Source organism: Rhodnius prolixus, unplaced genomic scaffold (genome assembly GCF_049639745.1).
Source record: "Rhodnius prolixus isolate KJV_2025 unplaced genomic scaffold, Rpr scaffold_30, whole genome shotgun sequence".
Classification (NCBI taxonomy): domain Eukaryota; kingdom Metazoa; phylum Arthropoda; class Insecta; order Hemiptera; family Reduviidae; genus Rhodnius; species Rhodnius prolixus.
Window position 1 is genome coordinate 949427 of NW_027411638.1, and position 14400 is coordinate 963826.

Here is a 14400-nt window from a genome sequence, read left to right on the forward strand (position 1 = left end):
AGCCAAGAAACTCTATTTTTACACATTTTTTTTTTGTGGGGTATAATGATTCACTGGAACCTTTACGAAATATTATGCTCCTCACCGGTTCTAGGAAAACTAGGAAAGGAAGCTCCCGGTGTTTCAGCGGTTGTGCATCCTTCGATACAGGTCACATGATGTGTTAAATTAGGCTAGGAAAAAGAGGGGAGTAGCGGTTTGGAATGTCTTTCTCCCTAGCATTGTAGGCTTTCTTTTCTCTCCCCATACTCTGCTACAAATATTCTGATAATATAATCTAATATTTTATATTCTAATATTTCTACCACTTAACAAAATGAAGAAGTGTGAGATTGAGAGTGATATCAATCCTCGCTATAGGACACATCCTCATACCTTTTTTCAGCCTGCTCCTAACAGCAATTGTCCAGGGAGCATCAAGAGGAGGAAGGGATCGGATTTTGCCTCTTTCGATTTCATATAGAGCACGCCTATGTGCAGCAGATTTGCGATTTCTCTTATTTCGTTTTTAAAGTGTTTTAGTTAATAAAAGTGAATAGAAGTATCTTGTAAGACTGCCATTACATTCCTTAAGAGTACTTAAAAAAAAAAAAAAAAAAAAAAAAAAAAAAAAAAAAAAAAAAAAAAATGCACCAACTATAAAGATTGTAAACAGTTGAATGATCATGAAACTTCTTTATTTGAAAAAACTTTTCTTTTTTATATTTGCAGAATTACTATTCGATGTATAGATAATAGATAACTTACTTTGTGTAAACATTAAATTTTAATTTTCCAGGTGGAGGAACTAAAGAACATAGTCTATAGAATTAAAACTGTCCCCTGGGATATTGTGAAAGCGCTAACATGTTCTTCAGGATATAAGAAGTTGATGGAAGTGGTATTAACGTTGGATGAGGATGGTTCGGCGGCCAAAGATGTTGTTAAGATTTTGGAGGAAATCCACCTCACCTCAGAAGCATCCTCGCTCAAAATGAATGTAAACAGTACCCCGGAAGCGCTCAGAAGTTTCAACACTACTCTGTTATTTTTCAGCTACAATAAATGAAGCCTCCTGTCGCATTCTTTTGTTCTGACAGCGATTTTATTTTTAAAAAGGGGTGTAAAAGTAAGGATTTCGAAAATCTTCTCTGTAAAAGCTGACTTCTTTCTGCGATCATCGACCAATTTCAGGGGCTCACCCATTAAGTTTTTTTTTTTTAAACCCAATTAATTCAATTGTTAATGTTATCCACAAAACATTCAGATCATATTCTGCTAAAAGCTTAAGTTAAATAGGGTTTGACGTATATAAAATCCGCCGTCTGAGGAATTCAATTGTAAAAGTAGTGACAAAAAATAACAGATGTGACGTCTTTCTTTAGAAACCATTCCAGTAAAGTTGCACTGTCGGTTGACGGCTTTTAAGTAAAACTAGTCAGATAAGGTGGTTTTACCTGTATAGGATAACTAATTTGAGCTTCATGCAATTTTTCTCAACTCAGATCATGTATTTCCAAAATTGAATTTTGAGCAATGCTTAATAGTTGCACTTCCCTTTAATATTATGTATAAGGTAAGTAAAGTAAAATTGCTTATTTTTTTGAAGCGGGCTTTACGTCCAACTAACAATTAGGTATGTATAAGGTAAATGTGTACATTGTATTTACATATATGCCACTTTAGGCGCCACGGTAGCCGAGCGGTTAGAGGCGAGACCTGCAAAGCTAATATGCATTGTGGTACTGGGTTCGATTCCCGGGCTTAGGCCTTGGATTTTATTTAATGGTTAATAAAAGAAATTTACAGTAAAGTGTGATTGCTAGTCGCCTCCGTCCACACACGTTAAGCCTCGTCTGAAAAAATAGGCGATTACTTTATTTTTACTTTACTTTATATGCCACTTTAGAAAAATGCTTATAGCATTTTTACCATGAATTACATAGTCGGTAATCTGTACATTGTTCTGATATACTAATTAGTGTAATACCTTGTCTAATGGCTACAGATCCCTTAATGTTCTGCCAGAAGTAGATTGTTAATTTGTAAGACGTATTACAATTGAGCAGCTCAATTCGCAGGTGATTAATTGAATATAGAAAGAAAAGTTTTATTTACATATTTTACCTATAAAGCTATTGATAGGCATGATTTAGGGCATTGGCAGCCTTTAGTTCAACGTAAAAAAATAAAGAGAAAAAACCACTAAGATAAACAAAAGTAAGTAAAGTTAAAAAAAAAATCTGTGGAAGAGAGTATATGTATATATAAATAATAATTTTATTGTAAACAGAAACAAATTTCTACGAACTAAGTTTTATATTCATTTATCAGAGGAGGTTAGAGAGGAGTTATTCTCCGAATATTTGTTGGAAAAGTACGGGGAGAGAAAAGATAGCATACAAAATGCTAGGGAGGTTTTACTTAGCTTTGTCCATTTCAACTTTGATATTTGAAATAAATGATCTTTTTCAACTGTTCCCAAATTGAATGACAGTTGCAATGGCGTATAATCCGAAAAACTTTCCGAATTTATCTTGTCCCAAAGACTGCATACACAGACAGCAATAGTCTATGGCAGAACTTCCAAGGGGCCCAGCATATGTGAACTCCCCATGCTTGTCACCAGGAGTTCTGCCATTTAAAACTACCTTGCCAAAATCGGCACATAAATCAGAAAATATATACCTTTATTATTGAAAATATCCTTAAAATTGCTACGCAAACTGAATTTAAACTATTGCAAATCTCGATCATCAGAAAAAAATTTATTTTCACTTATCCTTATATTAAAATCCCCGACAAAAATTACGTTATGGCAGTGCGTCAACACATAACTTATATTGCCGAAATCCTCTCCAATTAACAATCTTATTTAAGATGGTAGCAAAAAAAACAAAAACTGGTAGTCACGAATAAGTATTTTATTTTTCTAGGGGGAGCTAAAAACATGTATTTCTGGTGAAAATTCAATATCGAAATTTTATCACAATCAAATATTGCTAGGCAAGAGAAAATTTTCTTTGTGGTTGATTCCAAAGTTGAGCATAAACGTTCTAATACAAAGAAAATATCCTATGAATTACAAATGTTTTTTTTTTTTTCATAAACCCAGAGTTCTGAGAGAGTTCCCAGAGAGAGAGTTATTTGTTCTGTTTCGATTAACCTTTTATGTCTTTAGCCTTTTAATCTACATAAGCAACGATTTAATGTTTACAGAGGTTGGAAGAAATTTGTGCACTTTGTATTCATTAATATTAATACCGGAATTTATAACAATAAGTTTATTTGTAACTTATTATTTAATAAATGTTAATGATCCATTTTCTTTCCTATCCTTTTATTTCAATAAGAAAATTATTCAGATAGAAAGATATGAAATAACGGACTACTGGGGTTACAAGGATGTTCCAGGTTTAAGGAGGAGGTAGTTTTTAGCTTAATTTGCGACAGACAAAAAGTTCCTGTAACTTATGGTAGATGGAAATAGAGCTAGAGGCCAGGCCTTGGTTCTCACAAGTTTGAAACTGTCACGAAATATTGCTGTAATTTTTCATTAACTCAAGAGTTAAGATATTACGTTTCTGTATCCCATAGTCCTATCTTGAAATTTTTCAACTGATTAAAATTTATAATTTTTAATATTTCATTCGAAGAAATAGTTTCGTCACGGGAGTTAGAGCTACAGCAAATTTAACGAATCCAATCGAATAACACTAAATTTGTCTAATGATAATTCCTTTCATCACTTATTGAGAGATAAGCAATCGTTTTAGATCTGTAAGTGTAATCATTTTAAAAATTTGAAGCAATTTTGCCTTTTCTTACAATACTTTTCGAGTTAATTTGCCATTTTTTTCACTCCCAGAGATTGTCTGAAGAAGTAAAATAAAAAATGATGCGTTTAAATAAAATAAAAAGCGATGCGATGTCAGATAGGTGTAAAGTAGGAATATTAGAATTAATGTTACTTTAATTTATAAAACTAATTAAATTTCAATTAGACATTTTTTTAACTCAGCGAATATTTGGTAGCTCTCTTAAGAGTAGCTATTGTTTTTGACGTCCGTCAATTTTAAACTTATCAATGTACATCATTTTCAGTTTCTAATTAATAGCAAATTATCTGTTCACATTTGCTACTGAAGTTTTTAAACTTATTATTTAACGCTTAAAACAATCTTTTCTTGCGTTATATTTATAATAAAAACTAATCTCTTGACGTTTTACGATATTTAACTTCTAAAAGATATGTAAGCTAATTCAACATAAGTTGAAGTTAATTAGACTTACATGTTACCAAGCTTAGTATCTTCTGTAGTTACTGTTAACTCTGGGTATGCTTAAAATATCAATTAACATAATAACAATTTAGGAAATGTGGAATATTCTATTTCAGTAAGACCGAAAAGTTTTAGAACTATCGCGGTCCAGGGAAGATACTAATTTTAGAAGTTCTTGGGTATTCCAGTATCAGCACACAGAAGCTGATTTTGTTGTGTCGCGTTATCTTATACATACTACTTAGTTGGGTTCCATTTAATTTAGTAGTCATACTAGTAGGATTTAAACTCACAACTGGTATTTGTTGTGAACAGTCAGGGATTTGGTATTATTGACGTTTCTCTGTTGAGTTTTCGGAGGTGGTGTGGTTAGTGCTGAATTTGCCTCTTGTTTTTTTTCTCTTTACTTTTTTACTGGTCTAATCTAATAAAATTTTCGGTATCGAGTTGTCACCGAAAATATTCGTCTGGTAGTTCCATGAGCCTAAAAAAAAAAAGTGGGCGGAGTATGTATGTGCTTCAAAACGACAAACCAAGAAAGTTCAAGCTTTATTCTATTTTTGTACTCTGGCAACTGACATTATCTTAGCGAAGAAAATTCTTTAACCGGAAGAACTACTTTACAAACGTATTTCATTTTATTGAGATTTTCTTTAAAGATCTGTTTACAATGCAGAAATTGGTTTTCTTGATATCCTGGCATTAAACAAAACCGCCATTATTATACACAGAAATCATCCATCAATAAACTAATCAAACGTTTCTTTTGCCCAACACATTTTCGTAAATTGCCACCATTTTTTTTATATTATCACTACTGGTAACATTTCTCGGCTGCCCGTGGCAGTTAACGGCCACTTTACCTGACCCGTGGAATTCTTGTGCGTTTGTCTGCAGTAGGATTTCTTCAAGGTTGGAAACAGTGATCCCAGCGCCTGGCATTACTATTATACGTTCTCTGGCTTTATTAATCAAATTATTTATAGTATCTATTCCAGCAGCTGCATCTTTCTTTTGACCACTAGTGAGTATCCTCGAGAATCCAAGTTCAACAGCCGTTTCTAAAGCTTGTGCACAATCCACTGTTTCGTCAAACGCTCTATGCAAAGTACACGGTTTGGGCTGTGCTACTTCCAATAGTAACTTACACTTTTCTCTGTCTAATGTCTTATCATCACTTAATACTCCAAATACGAATCCATCTGCTCCGTTCTCTTTCATAATTCTAATATCTTCACTCATAATCTCCATCTCTTCTGCACTGTATACAAAATCACCGCCACGGCATCGAATCATTGGAAACACGGGTAAGGTTGAGTGTTTTCTGCACAAGTTGAGAAAGCCTAACGATGGCGTAAGCCCACCTTCGCTCAAAGCACTGCATAATTCAATGCGTATAGCTCCACCTAGTTCTGCTTTTATCACTGACTCAATACAGTCCACAGCTACTTCCATATTGAGATTTTGTGATTCTGTTTTAAACAGCCCCTAAAAGTAAAAAAAGGTAACAGCATGTTTATATTTACGATTAAGAGAAAGGAAATCGATTAAAACTTCCAACACGTTAATAATTGTTTAATGTTCCTTTCAACTTTCTACAAAAAATATTTCGAAATATGTTTTATTTGGGAATCATGGTCATCTTTAAAATTCTGATGATATACCGTAGGTGCTAGATTATCTAATAGAATACCCCACCTCCAATCCACTAGCAAACGAATTGTCAATAGTCCTTCGGTAGCCTCAAAATTATTCAATTATGCGATTCTTTCATTTTGGAATTATTTATGCTTTTGAGTTATACAAATCACTTATCTCTCAGTGAAGAAGCAATTTCGAAAATTTGACACGATCATACTTCCTCTTACCACAATTAAAAGAAAGGAATAACAATGTTTTTTCGTACTTGGGTTACAAGTCAGTATTCCAGGAGATAGTGAATCGCGGATATGAAGAATGAAAGGAGGCTAGAAAACTAATTAAAAATCGACAACCTGCGGTGGAATAGAAGATAGCGGAGGGAAGCCAATGCCAAGTGACAGTTTTTAGCTAGCGTAAGTTATCAATGGGGTTTCGGCGCATCAGTCATATTGTCAAAGAGGAAGCGTTAAGATCATTGGAATACTTACTTATTAATCTGTAATAATGAAAGGGGATGTATTTCTAAATAAATTCCTTTAACCGAGCACTTGAACATCAACTTCTAGGCTAATAAGGGGCAACTACACATTTTTTAGAGCCTAAAGGGAAGAAGGTAGACAGAACACATAAGTAACAGTAATTAACTGTTCCCTATATGGACTCGTATATATTGCATTCTTGCAATTCTTGGCTACCTAAAAAGCTAACTTATCACTTTTACTGCTACACTCACTTTTACTATCAATACATCGCATTCCACCAAAATACAAGATTTTTTTTTTGAGCTTGGACAACTTGGCAATTAGCGTAGATCTTATAGGTAAATTTAAATACCCCGACTTCCTTGAATTTATCCTTACACCTTTTTCGCTCTTTATTTACATCTTTTATTTTTCTTAATGTAATTGATGAATTACATTACTTAATGTAGTGATGACCCACACATAGTGCCCCGTATCGTTTGTAATTTGACACATATCGTTACTGTATTATGTATTCACCACGTCTACCCGGTTGTACGGGGCGGAATTATCTAGTTCTGAAGTACCTCCAACCACTTGACATTGAATTTTAAACTACACTTCACTTTAGAATAACAATCCAGATTGGAATTAAAATAAATCAAAATTATTTTCCCATTAGACTGCACTGATTAATTAATTTATAAAATCACACAAAGTAAAGCAAGGTTTGACTTCGACTAATTTCATAAAATTTATGTTTAAACACTATTTAAATATATAACAATATAATATAAGAAATATATTTTATTAACCTTCAGTTAATTATCAGCGAAAATTATCAGCGAATACAAAATCATTTCAATATTTAGGAATGGTTGTCACCAAGCTCAAACTGGCTCAGACATTAAGGCAAATTGCAGGCATTAAATGTTATTTTGCCATTCAAAACTTGCTCGGTTTCAGAAAGCAGTCGAAACTACTGATACTACACTAACCAACAACTAACTAGTAGTCACACATACAAGTAAGTCGAAGGCGCCGACTAGGAGTAGATATCTTAACATGTGGGCGAGGAAAATCTTCAAAAGAATTTACGGGGTTAGTGAAGAAGGGAGATCAGTAGAGAATTAGGTCGAGTGCGGAGCAGAGGAGCCTATATCAGGGACCTGATCTCGTGGCCTTCATCAATAAAAGTCGCCCTAGGTAGTTAAATCAAGTGGATAACATAGTAGCAAATCGCTTGCGTTGGAAGATTCTTGCTTCGAGGGTACGGCATTATCAAGGTAGACCTCATTTAAGACAGGCTCATGACATAGTGTGTGCTCTACGCTTCAACGAGAATAGAAAGGCGTAGATATGCAAAATATGATACTCGTTTATTAAATAATTATTTTTAAAAAAGTTATTAGGTTCTTGGAAAATATTCAAGCATCCTTCAAATGCCTATAACTTTTATTTGAAACATTTACTCAGAAAAATTAAATTTTCGGGATATTTTTGAATAAAAGCAACACTTTAAAAAGTCAAATGTGTATATATATTTTTTTAAATAACATTGGAAATTAGGGTACACATAAATATCACACCTCGCTCGCACTGACAGAAACTTGTCCACTCGCAAATCTTACGCTTTATCATGCTTCTTTTTCACATACAACAATCACTTTGTTAATATTTATGTACAACAAAAAAATACTACTGTAAACACAATTTAATCCCCATTAATTTTATGGCACACAGGGCGTTTTTAGAATCCTTCACAATTAGGAGTAGAATTTTAAAAAAGTGACCCCCAATTAGTCCACCAAAACTCGTAATAGCAACAAGTCAGACCAAATGTTTGTTAGTTTAGTGCAGCACAGCTACACAGAAACTTTTAAAAATTCTTTTAAAACGTAAATTTATTGGCCATATATGTATTTTCTCCTCCCCATATGTACATTTAATCTGGTACAAATAACAATGCTAGTTTGTAACAAATTGGACTTTTTGAAGTTGGGTCAGAGTGATTTAAAAACAATGTCTAAATTTGACAGTTCATTTACATATTACCATGGGTACCGACAATAAAGGTTGGTCAAAATCAGCAAATGCAAGTGCCATATTACATATCTGATTTTTCATTTTCTTTTTTTGCACTAAAATGGTTCCAATGATTTCGTTGAAACTTTGTATTCACATTTAACTTGGTAGAATATAATTTCTGATAGAAAAATTTCCGAAAAAATTATTTTCAGTGGGGTTCTGAGGTAGGATGAAGTTGCACTCCTTTGAAGGGCTGTTTTAATTAAATGGTATGTACAAATTAAAAGGAATTGAAATCTTAGTTACAATTACGCTCTAGAAGAAAATCTGTTGATGTCCGTTTTAATGAATAATTTCCACGATAAAATGCTTCAACAATTATCATTAAACATTCCACATAAAATGTATTCTAGTCACTTTTACTTCGAACATTTTAGCGCAAAAAAATAGTTTTAGAAGGGTCTGATGACTCCGTAAAGTATTTGCTTAAATAGTGATCCTACTAGAAATAAATTTGTAAGGGTAAAGTTCGTGACTGCTGTCAAAACAAGTAGTGTGTTCACATAAGATTTTTTACTTTCTCATAATGCTGGTAGAAGGAAGTATTGGAATCATGTCAATTTTCGAAACTTGAGTTTTCTCCAGAGATAACCGTTTTGAAGTCCCCAGTCTGTAAAAGTGGATTAAGGAAATGATCAATAAATTGGTTCCGTGGTGCGGGTTGACAAAACATCAAAAAACGAAAAATCGCAGAAAGTTCAAACTTTGTGTTTTAACGTGATTCCATCCAAGAACCATATATGTAAGTTTTGTTAGAGCTGTAGAAATCAACTGCAAAAAATGTCGTTTGGAAGCTAAGTTTTTAAAAGTGCTTGAAAGTCAGTTAAGTTGAAACAATCCACAATTTTTTAGAACGGGCAAATACATTTACAAAATTCGGCGATCAAGTTTTATCTTCATCTAACAATCGTTGAACTGAAAGACTTGGTCACCTCATGCATTTGTTTGATGGTTTCGTCCGTTCTGATGGGAAGAAATCCAGTTTAAGTTCATCTTCAACTGATGATCGATTACTTTTGAAAAGAGTAGAACATTCATGAAAACCTTGTCTGATTCAAAGTTTTCGCCGTTAAACCTCCAAAACATAGTGACAGTTTTTGCAGTCAATTTCCTTAATTGGAACTGAAATTGATGTTAACACGCTCTGACATGTCGGTAATTACAAAATCGCCGGACACTTAAAACAGTGCTCACGAAAAAGGACACACTGAACGCAAAGCGTCTAACCACCGAAGACTTAAATAAATTTTGAGTACGCTTTGTAAATTGTTTAAACTTTCAGATTTCACATCAGAGAGTTGGATCGTTGAACCGATTATTACACAGTTTTTGAGGATTGTGATGAACCTTAGATGGATTCAAAGTCTAATATTTTTTTACTATTCTTGAAGCACCTTGTTGGCGCAGGGAATTCAGCATAGGGGCTTAATCTCTGCCACTTACCAATCGCAATATCACGTAGCAACTAATGCTAATAAAGACCTCCCTCATCCGAAAGTATTCTTTTTTATTTATATTCTAAAATACAATAGGAGTATAAATGATTCCTTAAAATTCTTTAAATTTCTTAAAAAACAAAAACAAAAAATGTTTAGAATACCTAAACTTACATACACAAACAAAACAAAAAACAAAAACTCAAGAATAAGAAACTAGACTAAGAAGAGAAAGTTAGCCATTTGTTTTCGTACAAATTTTCGAATTCAACGTTAATGCAATGTTGGGATGATTTATGGACCTTCTTAACACGAGATATAGACCTCAGAAATTGGATTTATTTCGTTTTTCACATTAAAGTGTACAAATGAGAGAATTGACACTTTCTCAAAAAAAAGTCACTCCTTTAATCTGCTGTATTGTACCTTTACTAAAATTATAGGCCAAAAAGATATCTTAAAAATCAGTTATTTCAGAAACCTTTCTGTATTTTGTATCTTGATCGGAAAACTTGGTTTGAATAAAAAATAAATGACCTGTTCTTACAGTCTCATGAATTGGAAATTGGCAATATTAAGAGAAAGAGGTATTAAAATTGTGTCAATGCTACAGGAAACCGTTTTGGTACATGATCGTAAATTGATTGCCTTGTCAAAACTTGGGCTAAGTCATTGCACCATAGTGCTTTTGAAATATAATTTACACATCTAAAAGCTTAAGAAATGCAATTTAACAAATCTGTATAAACCGTGTGGCAAAGAACGGTTTGGATAAAGTTGCTGTTAAGCTGATTAGTGTTCAATAAACTCGAATGGCTATTACTGCGGAGTTCTGGTTTGCACTATTCATGTTCCGCCCAGTGAGGTCCCTTAACCGGGAAGGTGTAGTGTACTACGTGTGTCTGTTCTGAGCCTCATTTTTGCAAGTCTAGCTACCACACAACACAATACTTCTCTCTTTCGTTATCGTCATTATCATTTTAATTATAAGTAATAGTTTAGTAAATAGGAGATTAGCATTCCAAGTTTAATGAAAATCGTTGAACCGTTTTCAAGAATTGAAAAAATCAGGAATGATTTGTACAACGTTGCACTTCAAATATTGTACAAATTGTAGAACTATACATTCTTTTAAGAGGATTGTTAGGCTTGCTTAAGGTATTTTGCTTATTCCCTCAGAAACCCACGAAAATCCACGAAACCAAAAGACGTATTATATTACATTCCATTAAATTATTTATTAGTTGGACTAAAAAGTGTGGGAGCGCTGAAAACTTCGTAAGCAATAAGTTTTTTAAAGAGTACGACTGTAAATTAAATGCCTTCGGTCGAAAGTCGGAATAAACCACTAATTTAATAGAAATTAGGGATGTCGTCCCAGCTTTGTTTGTCCATCATTGTATATAGTTATAACCGAAAAATGTTTCTAGCAGTGGGTAATATTGTACAAAAAAAGACACATGTTTAAAAAAACATTACTCCTAACTTGGCTCTAAATTAAGGGAGAAAACATTAGTATTTGTTCTTTGTTCACTACATTCGGAGTATACTGATATATATATATATATATCCGTACAACCTTATACAACTGCCCTACCGGACAGTTTTTATATATATATAATTGTTTAAGGTGTTTACAGCTGTAACAAGTAAACCAAGTTGTAAAAATTACACTATATTTTATTGTACATTTAATATTTACATTTAAACATGTCTTCTTTTCTTATTTTGATGTGATTAAGTCTGATGTTTTATTTCATACTATTTCATAATTTTATCTTAAATTATATTTTGTTTGTACCAAACACAAAATCCAGAGCTACATCAGATCACCTCTACAATGTCTCTCGAGAGTTTTAAAGTATATTTACACAAACATTAAAATAAACATTATTATAAATTAAATTAAAAAATCACATACATATACATAACGCCCAGTGGATGGATATTTTAAGAATATTTCCTTCTTTCATAAGTTTTATCATATTTAAATGAAGCAAGACGAAGATTTATTGAAGTATAAACTGGATAAAACATTCTGCCATTACTATTTTTTAAGTTAAAGTAAGGTGATAAGCTAAGAGAGATGTAAAAGAAACAACCAAATAAAAACAATTTTTTGCCCACATTTCGGAAAAGTATTACTAGATGAATAATTATACAAAATATAATGCGGAATACTCACATCTTTCTCTTCCTCCATTATGACAATGGTGAAAAAACAAAAATTCCAAAACTTAACGTAAATGTAACAACATTCATATAAGGAGGGGTATTGTAGTTTCCGGCCAAGATACAGGAATAGGGTTATATTGTCAGATAGCAACCCCCTTGTCTTCTTTGCTCTCTCGAACTGGGTAGGCTTTTAAATTACCCTAATTTTCGGTATACTCAGAACTCCCAAAAAACATTTTTTTCATAAAAATGTTTCAAGTCGAGGTTATAGTTATCCGAAACTTTAATACAAGTTTAATAGAAAAGCGGTGAAGTAATTTTAGAACAGAAAAATCAGAAATTTAAAATCGGAGTCGTTGCTCTACAATTGTGGTGCCGTTAGTGCTATCTGCAACTCTAAAGAAGCTCTTACAAATGGTGACCGAGATGTAAAGAGACAATTCAGATATTTTTAAACAGACTCTGTCAAGTCCGAAAAAAAACCTTCTTGGAATTTATTGCCTAATGATGTTCTAAAAAACACAAAAATCCATTTTAGCGCTATTCTGCGAGAGGAGTTAAAGTTAGGCTCCTCGCCCATTAAACGGAAGTAGGTTAATTGCTTTTCAGGAATCTTGGCAAGCCTGCGGGTATCCAACCTAAAACACAATGACGCCCATATACACAGGAACTGCAAATACAGTTTATGTGTATGTTTAATGCAGTACTGGGTTCAATTCCCGATGATTGCCTTTAATTTTAATTCATGAGTTATATGGTGTTTTACAGTAAAATACGTTTGTTATTCGCCTCGGTACACGCCATCTTCTCGATAGGGGGTTCTTTGAACTTGATGCATTAATTACATGTCGTAGACCTATCAGTTCTTTCTGTAACTAGTTTCCGAAAACTTCAATGGGTATTCTGGGAAAGCTTAATGGTTGTCAAATGAACTTTCATTAAAATACGAAATTTTATGAAAATTTGTAAAAAAAGATTTTGCAATAAGAAAGGCGTGTGAATGCTAATGGCAGATTTGTTTTCCATGTTATTTGGTAATTTTTTGTACTTTACTTGCCTCGAAACTCGTAAATAATTCGATGGGTAAAACTTATTAATTTTTTTTTTCTGCCGTTTCACCACATGCTACCACATAATAAATTAAAAACGTTAGTGCCTAGCAAATAAGCATGAGATTAAGTTGCATATAACTAGGCCAAAAGACGAAGCAGATCGCTGATGTTTGAATAAAAATGTATTTCCTACAAAGATAAGGTAACCTTTGAAAGCTTGGTTGAGCACTGAAGTCCTGAGGTAGCGATATAATATAGATTACGCATGAGAAAACGTGAACCTAATTAAATGAAACTTTTTTGTACGTGATGTTACGAACCTTATGAGTGCTAGTGATAGATATCCTAGGTTATAACGGGAAGTGACAATAAATGACTATGTATATTAAGCAAACAATAAAATATCATAATTTAAACTTCAAATTAAAATCATTATTAAGTACCAACCAGCAGCTAGTTAGAAAAAAGTTCAATACGATGCAGGCCTTGCAGTAAATAATAAATGTTTTAATTACTGGAAAAATGAACTAAGCAGAAAGTAGCTGAAAAATTTCTTCAGTGGAAGATGAGTCTAATTGCAATAAATCATTTCGTGTGAAGGTTTAATCGGACTTCGGAAAGTATCAAGAAAGTCTTCTAGAATTCACGCTATGAAGGGTTCGAAGTAATCCTCAATATGAGTAAAAAAAAAAAAAACAAGATTCTTGAAACTAGGAGAAGAGTGCCAACATTATGTAAAATGGCAACCTAGTCTGGAAGCAATGACACCTCTCACGCCTCAGCTGTTAGAAAATGAAATATTTTCGAGTATAATGTAGCTGCTACTTACTATAGTGGATTATTTCCCTGTAATACAAACCCACACATATATGTGTGCAGCGAGACAGGCACGGCCAGTCTTTACACATCTATGCATGTGTGCTAACATTCCAAGTCTGGTGTTTTAATATTTAAATCAAGCTTGTTTGCAGACATACAACAAAATCATACGTACATCATAACATACTGGATTGCGCATTGACGACTGATAATTTCATTTTAATTTTAATTTAACGAACAAGATTATCCAGGATATTTTGTAATCTTCATCGACTGAGCATCAACAGAAAAATAAAATCATTGTGCTAAATTTCTTGAACACAAAAATTGAGAGATAAATGTCTGATAAGAACTGCTAATACAAAATATATTTCATAATGATCTTCGGAGTTTCGGATACGTGTTACGGCAGACTTACTAAGATTCAAACAAATCTATACCGCAAGAATGGGGAACTCAGTATTTT

The 14400-nt window shown here is 33.1% G+C and overlaps 2 protein-coding genes across 5 annotated transcripts in view; one reads left to right on the top strand and one right to left on the bottom strand.

The window, feature by feature from the left end:
• The window catches only part of LOC141462304 (NBAS subunit of NRZ tethering complex-like), a 54072-nt gene extending 51446 nt beyond the window's left edge, over positions 1-2626 (top strand). For all 4 annotated transcript variants that reach the window (XM_074144040.1, XM_074144042.1, XM_074144041.1 and 1 more), the window contains one exon: positions 779-2626. In XM_074144040.1, coding sequence (XP_074000141.1) covers positions 779-1048 — 270 coding nt within the window. In that variant the 3' untranslated portion in view covers positions 1049-2626. The remainder of the gene's footprint in view (positions 1-778) is intronic.
• A 2172-nt stretch (positions 2627-4798) lies between these two features.
• Positions 4799-5780, bottom strand: LOC141462306 (copper homeostasis protein cutC homolog). The gene has a single exon (XM_074144048.1). It carries the CDS (start codon positions 5715-5717, stop codon positions 5016-5018), a length of 702 nt encoding a protein of 233 aa, XP_074000149.1. The 5' UTR covers positions 5718-5780; the 3' UTR covers positions 4799-5015.
• Positions 5781-14400: the final 8620 nt, after the last annotated feature.

Coding starts and splice junctions, on each gene's coding strand:
- LOC141462306 (XM_074144048.1), bottom strand. CDS start 5,717: ATGGAAGTAGCTGTGGACTGTATTGAGTCAGTGATAAAAGCAGAACTA.